Raw genomic sequence first — 12,056 nt, forward strand, 5'->3', positions numbered from 1 at the left:
GATAAGAGGGGTGAGATAAGGTGAAGCAGGGCAGTTCTATGATAGACGCACAGTCTGTAAGCAAGAAATATTTACTACTTTTTTTCTTAAGATTTTTATTGGGGAATTGGGGGGATGGGAGCAGCGCTGGGGAATTGGGGGAAGGGGAACAGACAAGTTGCTGTCCTTTTGTTCTTCAGTCTAGTTGTGGAGGGCGTTGCTTCACTGGCCCAAGTTGGCACCATCATTACGCTCTTCCCTGGCAAGGCAGATCAGTCGCCGGCTTCTGGACGGCCGCTCACTGTGGCTGCTGGCCGCTCACGCTGGCTGCTGGCTACATATGGTAGCCCATGGCAACCCACTGCAACCCACTGCCACAGGGGCTGCAGCCTACGCCGTTGCAGGCCACTCATGGCAGCCCAGCTCCAGGTTGAGCTGTTGATTAGCATCTTAGCTGTTGGAGGGCAGTGTCACTGGCCCTCATATGTGGGATCCGAACCAGGGCCCTCTGGCGTCCCAAGCCAGTTCTTAACCATCGCACCACTCGGCCGGCCCCCAATATTTACTACTTTTGATTGGCTCAGTTCTGAAAGTTCTTGCATATGCAGGATGTATTGGTGTCTGGTGGTCAGCTGGTAGATTCCTGGAGGTTGATTCAAAGCTCCAACATACATTCAGGAATGTCTGTAGTCTTTTGTCAGCTGGCCCCCAGCTATTAACTGGTTAATTAATTAACCAGTATAGTAATTAAAGTATAAAAATAATTAATTGGTTAATTATTCCTGTCTCTCTGTCTCTGGCCTGCTGTAATTTAAGAACATCTCAGAATTTTTTTTTTGTCAGCTGTTTAGCAATGGGTATCAGTAACTTAAAAAATGTTCACAACCTATGACCTGGCACTTCCACATACGAAAATCCTTAAGGAAATTTCTGCAGATAAAGCCTCGTTCAAAGATTCACCACGTGGCTATTTATAAAGCAAAAATAGAAAATAAATATCTAGTGAGAGAACAAATAAATTGAAGCATACTGATAATGATGAAATATTACACAGCTGATAAACATTTTATTTATAAAAAGCTTGTAAAAACATGGAGAAATGCTTACGATATATTAATTAAGTGGGAAGAACAGGATGCGAAGTACGAGTATATACAAAAAAATTTGCAAAAGAACACCAGCAAATGATGTGGAGAAAAAAAGAGTGGAAGGAAATACAGCAAACTGCAACAATGATGGTCTCTGGGTAGTGGTAAGACTATGGGTGACTTGTTTTCTTTTTCCCTCCATCTTTCTAAGTTTTGTATACTGGGCAACCCCCTCTCCCCGCCATTTTACTTTTTAAAGAAAATAGAAATAGAAAAGAATTGTTCTACTTTACCCACCTCCCCATCCCACAACTTCTCCAGGGGGCCAGACTTAGGGTCACCTTGAGGTCCCTCATATGTTCTTGCTCTGTCCCCTTCCTCTTCCATTTTAGACGCTCATCTACACCAGAGGTTTCCTCCACGCCACCCCCCCCACCCCCCCAGCCACCAGAACTGAGGCAATTAACCCTTTCTTGACAAAGAAGGAGCCAAGCTTTTCTTTCCATCCTCCTTCCAAAGCCTGGAATGAATGCTTGGCTGGGAGAGGAGATCTGAAAGACAACTCCTCCTTGCCTTCCAGTGTGCCATGCCCTGTGCCTGGACTCACGCAGGCCCAGGAAAGGCCCCAGCTGGGTCATGGTGTTATGGGCAGAGCAGCCCCTGTAGGGGTGGGTGGGCGACCCCATACACCAAATGTAGACTCTAAACTGGAGGGACCTGAGAGTTCAACAGGCCCACTGGTTCTCCAACTTGAGTATTAGAACCGCCAGGCACTTATTAGACATGCAGAGTCCTAGGCCCAGCCCCAGAGATGGTTTTAGTAGGTCTTGGTAGAGCCCAGGGATCACATTTTTAACCAGCTTCCTGAAGGACTGGGATGCAGGTGGTTCAGAATCTAACCCCAGCATGTTTCCTCCTCACCCCACCTTATGCAGGAGAAAGTGGCGCTGAATTTGAGAATGGAAGGAAGGGAGGAGAAGGTGGGGTCTAGAGGATGGAGAGGGCGACTTCTTATCTCCAGGCCCAGGGGATTGCCTGTAGCAAAGAACCCAGACCAGAGCTGAGCCCTGCCTGGCCCTGGTGAGGGTCCAGTGGCTTCGTGCCCTGCCCAGGGATGTGAAAACATTGGGGAGGTCCCAGTCTCTGCTGGAACTGTGAGGCTACCACTGCAGGCTGACAAAGGTTTCCAGGGCAGGCTGGGGCATGCAGGAAGAGAGCCTGGGGAAGGTGGGAAGAGCCCTGGAGTCTAGCAGGTGAACTCTGAAGCCAAGGCAGAAGGCCAGAAAGCTTATTGGAATGAATGCAAATCCAGCCACTCAGATTCACAGCAGGCCTGGCCTAGAGGGGCCCTGTGGCTAGACCAAAATGAACTTGGAGAGGCTGAGCTCCTCGCACATGTGAGGGGGAGGCCTTGGGCTCATGTCGCGCTCAGGGTGCTGGAAAGAGGCTTCCTCTTCCTCTGAAGGCTGTAAGGACAACATTGGGGGTTGAAAGCAGAGCCCAGCGGGGGTGGGGGTCTCCAGGTAACTGCTGGGTCCACCCCAGCTTTTTCCACAGCTCCAGGTCTCTGTCCTTTTAAGGGGCACAGGAACTAACAGCTTCTCCCCCCAGACTCCTCAGGCTTTGATTCACCTCCCCACCTTCCACCCATACATTCCCTGAGGGAGCATACTCATGGCCTCATGCCACATTCTGACTTTAGATGTTGGAATCCTGCCAGCCCAGAGCTCTTTAAGCTGTGATTCCCCACAAACTACTCTAGAATTTTCTGGATGGGGTAAAAGAGGATGTAAAGTCAAGAACCTTGGGTCCCAAGTAGCCAAGGCCGGTGATTATGAGGGGGTAGGTGGGTGGGTGTGGGGGAGGGGATGCTGAGCAAAGAGCCCTCCCCCACTTCCTTGCACTGTCAGAGAGGAGCCCCGCTAGGTGGCTCCAGGCCACCAGGGCCTTCTGTCTGCACCTGGCTTAGGCACTGGATCTCTGTGTAGGGGCTGGCGGAGGACTTCAGGCTGGCACAGGGTCCCATGGGCGCTGCGAGGTTGATCACCGCATACTCCGGGACCAGGCCGTTCCCCAGAGGCTAAAACAGAGACTCAATCAGAACAGGCCGTTTTTGGCAGCAGGAATGGTGGGTGAGCCCAGGCAGAGAAGGAAAATGCAGGAGGGGAGAGCAAGGGGAAGAACTCCAGCTGTGGAATCAGAGTCTCTGGGTCCAATTTCATATGTCCCAGTGTGACAGTGGGCAAGCCACCTAACCACTCTGAGGCTCAGTTTCCTCAGCTATAAAATGGGGATAAGAATTTTTCGCTCAGTGTCATAATGAAAGTTCATGATAATGTTTTATCATTCAACAACTGGGGACTCCTGGAATGATTCATTTGTTTTCATCACTGTTATTTCTAGCCTTTAAGCAGAAAGAACTTGCAGGCTGCAGGTTCTTATAATAGAGAGAGCCAAGTTGGGCACTTAAAAGATTCACTGAAGGGCCGGCCGAGTGGCTCAGTTGGTTAAGAGCTCGCTCAAGAGTTTGAGCTCTGAGCAACAGCGGTTCGATTGCCGGCCCGAGCTGAGCAGCCGCTGAGCTGCCAACAGGTGTCAGGATGGCTCAGCTTAAAAAAAAAAAGAAAAAAAGAAAAAAAAGTCCATGCTGAAAAGATTCACTGAAAAACAAAATGCACGAGAAGAATTCTTCAGAGATTATCAATGTGAGTAAATCCTCCCTGATCAGATGAGGAAACTGAGGCCCAGGGAAGACAGGTGGGTCGTCCAGAGTGAATGGGGAAGCCCATCTCCTGTCCCAGGCCCTGCTGTCCCCATGGGTCTTCAGGTTGGGATGCCAGATCCCTCTACCTCCTGCTCGCTTGTCCAAACAGCTGGGAAGAGCTCAGGCGGGAACCACCCAGGACCTCAGCCAAGGTCTCCCAAGGGCACAGCTGCCCTGAGGTGCCCCGGCCAAAGAGTCCCATGGGCGTGGCTTAGGAAGCAGCTAGAAGAAAGAAGCTACCATTTTCTGGACACCTATGGGGTGTCTTATCTCACTCTTTCCTAACTACAATCCTTTCAGATGGGAAACCCGAGGCTCAGACAGGTGATGTAATTCGCCAGCATCACACAACTGGCGAGTGGCTGAGGGTAGAGGGAATGGGGGGAGGGGGAAGGAGATTTCACAAATGTTATCACTCATGGCCCTTGGCTTTCCCTGCCTGTGGTGAGGACATGGCAGAGCTGGGATTGACCAGAGGACTCCTGAATGGACTCAGGTCCATTTCCCATTAACCCCATGTTTACAGCTTTATGATTGGATAAAAACCCAGCCATTACTGACCACTGACCACCACAGAAGTGTCACCTCAAGGGTGACTGAATTTGAGGCAAGAACCTCATGAGGCAGAGACGAAACTACGCATGCAGGCAGTAGCCGGGACCACTGCCCCACGTCTGGTGCGGGTCTCCATCCATCACTGGACAAGTGGCCTGTTACAGCAAGCGCAAGGGGCATTTTCTGGGTTCTAGAATATACAAGATATATATGAGAGTCTCTGCTTTTAGGCACTCGACTGTAGAGTCCTAACCTAAGCCCGGCACTCCCAGTTGGGCTATTCCAGGAGTCAGGGTCCATGACTGTCCTGTGTCATGGGCCAAAGATGGTTCTTTCTCCTGAATTTGGGGGAGTGTTGGGCTGTGGAGTTGGCGCCATTCCTCAACCCCTTGTGTTTCAGCGTGGGGGGTGGAGAGGCACAGTGTTGCAGCCAGCCCCACAAACCACCGTTAGTTTTCCCAGTTCTGCCTCCTTCAGGCTGGGTTGCTGTGGGCAGGTTACTTATGCTCTCTAAGCTTCTATTTCTTATTCTGTAAGAAGTGGGGAATAAGATCTAGCTGTGCAGGAGTTACAAAGATTCAATGATGTATGTAAAGCCCCTGGCACGTAGTAGGTGTTCAAGAAAAGAATAAAAGGAGCACTTTTGGCAGTAGCTCTTGAAGGGAACCAAATTTTGCCACCCTAAAGCTGTCTTTTTGGGATATTGATTTTAAGCTGTTTATTAAGAAATAAATCTCAGAAAGAACCTTTGGCCCTCCCCGCTTTCCTGCCCAAGAGGTTCAGACCAAAAAACCTGCCCTTAGGAAGGGATCCTTTGCTTAATCACCTTAAAAATTTTCACCCTAGCATTAGCCAGGATGATTCCATGCCTGTTATCTAGATAACCCCCCTGCCCCCCCACCCCAGTCCCATTGTCTGAGTTGCCCAGCAAGAATTTTTCCTGCCACTTTCACTTTTCCTCAACTACCTGTAAATCGCCCATTCACACTTCTGAAATCTAATACCCTGTGCTCCCTTTTTCTACTTTGTCCCAAATGTCTTATATACCCAATGTTGCTGGGTATATACCCAACTGTTTTTGGAATTTTCATGCCTATGCGAATTCCCCATGCACGTGTATTAATTTGATTTTTCTCCCATTAATCTGTCTGTTAATATGATTATTAGCTCAGCTAGAAGAACTCAGAGGTGGGAGGAAAAGTATTAATTGTTTTTAGCCCCCACACTCTCTTGGGACGGAAAATGCTGGTCTGACCCCTAACACTTCCCTCTGAGTTTTTACACCCCCTGGGGCTCTGTGGCAGAGTACTTAGAGTATCCTCTTCCCTCTTTGACCTGAATGTGGGCAAAGAACACCCAAACCCTTTCAATTCCACCTCCAGACTTGGCTGGAAACTACAGAGAAACCAAAGAAGAACAAAAGTTCTCAACTGGTTGTGTTCACAGGGTCTTGCCTCTGACCTTCTTGGGAGACCCTGTTCCATCCTTCCCCCCAACAAGGGGCTGCCCCATCCCCATCCTCTGCCTGCTGGCCCTGTTTACTTTCCTGTCTCCTCCCACGGGAGCAGGAGCAGGAGCAGGACAGATGACTCAGGCAGAAGCTGAGCAAGGCAGCCCTTCCAAGTTCTCCCTCCTACCTCAGCTCCTCATCTGGAGTTGATGGGGTTGAGCCCGAGGATAAAAAGCCAAGAGCCTGAGCTCTGAAGGTGGCCAGTGGCAGGTCCCCTCCCCCCATCTGTTTCAGAGACCTTTCCCTTGTTCCTATCTGCTTCCTTTGGCCTTGAAGAGCTTCCTGAGACAACAGCTGCTTCCTAAGCCAAACCCAGTATCCCATTCCCACCCCTGCCCCTCCCTAGAGGGATAGGACCTGAGACTTTTGTCCTCACTGGCGCCAGGAAAGAAGGCAACTGTACTTCGCTTTCCTGCCGCCATGTTTAAGAGAATCGGAGTGGAGGCATCTCAGTAACAGCCCTTTCCTCCTGTAGGAGTGCTGGCATGGGATGGGATGGTGTCTTTCTGCATGGGTCAGGGAAGGGCCTTGCAGCAGGTAGCCTCAGGGCAGGGTCTCCTCTCCGGGAAGAGGGGCCCTCTGCCCGCTGGTCCCTGGAGCACCACCTTTAGCCTGGATCTCAGAGCCAAGTAAAGTTCAGAGAAAACATTAGGGTATTCTGGAAAGAGGAGAGATGAGAGTGGATATCTGGGTCCTGCTTTCTATTTGGACCACCACCTGCTGTGTGACCTTGGGCAAGATTTTTACCCTCTCTGGGCTTCAGTTTCCTCTTCTGCAAAAGCAGTCTAGAGTCTGCAGTTGTCATAATCTGGTATGCTCTCAGAATTCTGGTGGGGAAGGGCGGTGTTTAAAATTCAAGTTCCTGGGCCCCACCCATGGAGGTTTCATTGTGGAGAGAGTGTATTTCTAACACATCCCACCCCGACCCGCCCTCTAACCCCAGGTGTTCTGAAAGAAGGTTTACACCAAACGTAGAGGAAGGCTGGACAGGATGATCTATCTCAAAGGCCCTCTCTGGATCCAGCTCTGATGTTCTCTGATTCTAAAGAGGGGATGGGAAGAGGGCGCTGGGCCTAGGGATGAGCCCCACCTGGTCCCTGGAGGGAGGTCGGGGTGAGGAGGGGCACTCTGTCAGCTCACAGCCAGAAGGGCTGGTCTCTGGGCTCACAGAGATTACCTGGATGTGGGAAGTGGTAAGTGGGGAGTAATCCCTGCCTTGAGGTCAGCCATGGAGAACCAGATAGGGAGAGGCAGAGATGGGGCCCAGGTGTCCTGAATTCCAGTCTCAAGAGGTCCGGGGTTTTAACTTGGGCTTTGGCCTGCCTCCTTTCTTACCAAGTGTGAGAGGTGGACCTTCTCATTCTTCTGTGTCTGCATGGCCAGTTGAGCTGAAAGAAACCAGAAGGAGCACCTTGAAGCCAGGAGTAGCCTGCAGCTGCTCCCACAGAGGTGGACTGGTCCCCTTGCACTACTGAGCAGGGCAGGCAGGTTGTGCAGAGAAGCCCCTTCCAGCTCAGCCCCTTGGCAATGACCGGCCTTTTGAGATCAGTACATGGAATTCTCTTTATGTGGGCCAGAAACCAGATGGGGAAGTAATTCTGTGTTGCTCCTTAAGCCTCAGTGTGCAGAAAAGTCCCTGGGAAATTTTAGTAAAACGCAGATTCTAATTCAGTACGTTGGGGACTGTCTGTATTTCTAACAGGCTATCAAGGGACGTCATTGCTGCTCTGTCACTGTAGATCCATAATCTGAGAGGCAAGAGGCTCTGAGGTTGTGAGCAGAAATGCCCCCACACTATGTGCTCCTCCCAACTCCTCTGAGGGGGCCTGGGGACATGGGCAAAGCTGACATTTCTTCCTGGGGCCACACAGGGAGGAGTTGGTAGACAGGTCCAGGTTGTCCCCATGGACACTTGCACAGGGACAACATTGCCAATCTACAAAGTATTTTTCCACATATCTTCCGGGCTCCACTGCTTTCTAGCTATGCAAACACAGGGCAAGCCACTTAACTGTGTCTCAGCTTCTTCCCCTGTAAGATAGGGGTACTTGTAATAAGTAGTTCCTAACTCCACAGGAATGAGGAGATTAAAGGGGATAAAAGCAACATAAGCCACACAACCGTGCATGGTGTATGGTAGCTCCTATTACTATTATTTAGTTAATCTTTTTAATCTGTGCCATCTACCACAGGAGCCGTGAGCCACACACGGCCACTGAGCACTGGAATGGGATTGCTTAGAATTACACTAGCTTTCGAAGACTCAATATGAAAAAAAATGGATGTAGAATATGTATCATTAATGTTTTTGCATTGATTACACGTTGAAATGATAATATTTTAGTTATATCATGTTAAATGAAGTATATAGTTAAAATTAACTTCACCAGTTTTTTAAAATTTCTTTTCAAGTGACAATCAGAGAATTTTAAATGACATACATGGCATGTATTCTATTTCTGTTGGACGCATATCTGGGATCCGAAGAAGCCACGGCTCAGAGAAGTTAGGTGACTTGCCCAAGGTTACACAGCTATAATGTGGCAGAGCTGGGATTTGAAGTCAAGCCTCGAAAGAAGCTGAGCACCTCTGGAGACCCAGGGGCAGGTGTGGGGCCACAATGCCTGTCATGCTCAAATTCAAGTGCTCAGTCCTGCTTTTCCACCAATAGTCAATCCTCATACAAGAGGAGCCTGGACATGGATTCGCTGGGGTCGACTCGGGAGAGAAGTGATTGATGAGCCCAGACAGCCGTGAGCAAGCCAAGAGCCCCCATTCTCCCACTGCCCCATTTGAATTGCTTTTTCCTACTGTCGATGGCCTGTGTTTCCCCCAGAAGGGAGAGCAGGACTGGTGGTGCCCATATCTCAGACAGACACACTGAACCACAAGGTCTGTCTGCGGTGGTGGGGGTACTGCAGGTCTCGGTGAAGTCCCCAGCCAAGAGCTTCCCACCCACTTCAGTCTCCCTTTGCTCACCTTTTTTCCTCCATTGGAACATGTACCCGACGAGGGCAGTCAGGCCTGTGGCCAGCAGAAGGCTCAGCAGCACCAGGACCGGCGCCAAGATTCGGACCATTGAGAGGGACTTCCTGTGGGCCAGATGGAAGGCGCCCAGTGGCTGTCACCAGATATCAACGGCATGCTGTGTGTGCACCATGGCATTGTTGTTTTGAGTCCCAGCCATGTCCCTTGTCTTTCCCAAGGAGATCAGAGGGCACCAGGGACCAAACATCTGGTCAGTCCCAATGGAAAGGACCCCAGCCCCCACTGCCAACCCCAGGAGACACTTTCAGCTGGGTCTGCACGTGCCCACAGTTACCTAGATGACAGTAATTGAATGAAGTGATATATAAACCCCCAAGAAGCAATCCTTCAGGCTAGGACTCCAATTGGGTAAGAAAATATATATATATATATTTTTTGGTTCCATATTCTCATGCTTGGCACAGGGCCCAGTTCAAAGTGTACAGGCAAAAGCTACTGAATAAGGGTGGCTGTCTCTGAGGCTGGAGCAGTGAGAGAGTCCCCTGTGGGGACTAGGGCCATGGTGGACCCTTCACCTTGGGTGAGCCCGCGTGTCCAGGGCATCAGGGCTGCTGGCCCCTGTAGGGTAGGTTGTTCCCTGCTCAAGGGCCCCGCTGAGGGGCTGAACCTGCCCTTGGTGCCTCAAGCTGCAGCTGTGAAAAGAGGCTGTGTTCTTCTGGAGGAAGGAGTGTTAGGTTCTTATTTGCACAAAGGCCCCTTGTGGTTTGGTGATGGCCTGACAGGTGACCTTGGTCATCTGGAGCTCACCTGGACTTGGAGTTGCTGCTGCTGGGGACAAGTCTGGTGTCCTCTGTTGGGGTGGAGTCCAGATGTCTTGCTGGGCTGGAGGTTCCTGCATGAGGAGAGGTTGCTTTGTGAGGAGAGGTCTCTTCATTCGGAGAGGTCGCCGTGTGAGGAGAGGTCCCTGCGTATGGAGAGGTTCCTGTGTATAGAGAGTTTCTTGCATGCTCATATGGGGACGTCCCTGTGAACGGAAAGGCCTTGGCCTCTGTCTTCCCCTGCTCAGCTGTGGTGACTGTCGAGTGGAGACCAGGAGAAGCTACAAGTCCAAAAGCAATGTCTCAGCATCTTCCCTGACCCCGGAATCCTAGCTTCCCCAGACCTCTGATCCTTGATCCCTAACCCCTACCCTCCCTGGGACCAATTTTTCAAAACATCCCCAGGTAAAGGATACCTCAGGAAGCAAACAGAGGCCTAGGTGAAGCCGTTTTGAGAAAGCAGTCCATATCACAGGTGTGCCCCATACTTGTACACAGTTTTCAGCCCCTTTTTGTGTCTGAAGCCTGTTCTCTGTGGGGAGGGGCATACCCCTGCCCCCACCTCCATGACCCATTCCAGTGACCACTCAGTAGATACCTTCTTGCCCTCCCCCTATAGTCCTGGCCAATTGTTGCCTCTACCCTCATGTGAAAGTTGTCATGTCACCATCACACGCCCACCCCTATCACCTATGTCTCAGTAGGCCTTGGCCTCCTTCAACAGCCATGGGGTCAGCAGGGCAGGGTGGCCGGGACAGATCCAGAGGTCAGGGCCAAAGACCCAGCGTCCCTTGCTCACCCCTCAAACCCTAGGTGGAGCACAAAAAGCCGAGCTTTGTAGGGTCAGGCAATGTCTACTTCCTGGCTGTGCAGCTTCCTGTGTGACCTTGAGCAAGTGACCTAACCCTGCTGAACCTTTAGCTGACAATCCAGCTCCCCAGGCTGTGGGGGCCATAAAATGCAGTGTCTGGCACCAGGCAGGCCCTCACTGGATGTTTCTTTGCAAAGGGGTGGAGGAGGGGCAGAAAAACCACACACTCACTCAATTCTGGGAGCTGAGTTTGCCAAGCTTTAGCCTTTGTCTGGAGGCTTGTTGTAGCAAGAGGCTGGAAGGAGGGAGTGTGGGAGGGAGGACAGCAGGGACCTAGGGGAAAGGGAGATGCTGGTCTCAGGGAGGCAAGGATCACTGCTTTGAACCAGATTCCCTGCGTTGGGAGCAGCCAGCAGCTTTCCCATCCACCCCCAACCCCCACTTCCCCTCAGAGCATCGCCGTCTTCTTCCATCAGCTGCTAGGGAGAAATGGATGGTAAATTCCAGCAGATCACTGGCCTTCCCCTCCTGCAGTCCCCTTGGCTCCCGCTTGGCTTAGACCTTCAGTTTCCCTTGTCCCCTAGCTGCCCACCAGCCTGCCCGTTCCACGCCACCCTTCACATCGATGCCAGTTTTATCCCTAAAATATATATTGGATTCCATCGCTCCCTGCTTCAGAATAGTCAATGGCTCCCCACTGCCCATAATCTGAAGCTCAAACTTTTTCTCGTGCCTTTCAAGGTCTTTTAAACTCAGACTTCAGCCCACCTTGCCAACTTCACCTCTTCTCCATCCCATGAACCAGCCGTACAGAGTTGCCCTCCGGTGCCATTTAAGCGAGCCTCCTGCCTGCCTCCACGCCTTTGACATGTTCCTCTGTGTGCCATGCCTTTCCTTTCCATCTCTGCCTAACACACTTCTTTCTGTCCTTCAAGCACTGGCTCAAAAGTCAACTCCTCCATAACACCTTCCCCGGAAGGAGCAAATCTTTTTTCCTTTGTGTACCCACAATATCCTCTGCACATTGCCAGTGGAACTAATACTCAATTATGTGGCAACAACTTGTTCATGAGGTTTCCCCACTAGGCTGGGAGCCCTCAAGGGCAAAATGCCAAGCCCTGCTCAGCACAGTGGACATAAACCGAGTGTGGTCAAACCCCCAGGAGCCACTGAGCTCCCCAACTCCCCACGCCCATCAGATGCCTCCTTTCTGAGTTACATGTCATCCTGGACTCTCACTCCTGTTCCCCACCATTCTCTATTCTAATACTAGGTCAGTTTTTCTCCAACTTCTCTGATCAAATGATCAAGTCTTCTGCAAATAAAAGTATTTTTCTTTTCCTTTCCAGTATTTATATTTCTCAATCCTGTCATATTTCATTGCCTAGGGCCTTAGGCAATGATGGATAAAAGAAACGATACTGGGGGCCGGCTGAGTGGCACAATGGTTAAGAACTGGCTTGGGGGCCGGCTGAGTGGCTCAGTTGGTTAAGAGCTCGCTCAAGAGTTTGAGCTCTGAGCAACAGCGGTTCGAGTCAGCCCG

The 12,056-nt window shown here is 50.8% G+C and overlaps 1 protein-coding gene across 9 annotated transcripts in view; it reads right to left on the reverse strand.

The window, feature by feature from the left end:
• Positions 1 to 464: 464 nt before the first annotated feature.
• Positions 465 to 12,056, reverse strand: part of CD300LG (CD300 molecule like family member g) — a 14,986-nt gene continuing 3,394 nt past the window's right edge. Inside the window, exons 3-8 of one of the 9 annotated variants that reach the window (XM_019665697.1) lie at positions 10,745 to 10,846; positions 9,692 to 9,983; positions 8,876 to 8,988; positions 7,232 to 7,284; positions 3,028 to 3,147; positions 1,019 to 2,533 (exon numbers count right to left, since the gene is read on the reverse strand). In XM_019665697.1, the coding sequence (XP_019521242.1) occupies positions 2,423 to 2,533; positions 3,028 to 3,147; positions 7,232 to 7,284; positions 8,876 to 8,988; positions 9,692 to 9,983; positions 10,745 to 10,846 (791 nt within the window). In that variant the 3' untranslated portion in view covers positions 1,019 to 2,422. Of the gene's footprint in view, positions 699 to 1,018; positions 2,534 to 3,027; positions 3,148 to 3,699; positions 3,728 to 7,231; positions 7,285 to 8,875; positions 8,989 to 9,691; positions 9,984 to 10,744; positions 10,847 to 12,056 lie in introns of those variants that run through there. The other 8 variants (XM_019665702.1, XM_019665700.1, XM_019665701.1 and 5 more) reach the window with 8 other exon arrangements.

This window comes from Hipposideros armiger, unplaced genomic scaffold (genome assembly GCF_001890085.2).
Source record: "Hipposideros armiger isolate ML-2016 unplaced genomic scaffold, ASM189008v1 scaffold_447, whole genome shotgun sequence".
Lineage (NCBI taxonomy): Eukaryota > Metazoa > Chordata > Mammalia > Chiroptera > Hipposideridae > Hipposideros > Hipposideros armiger.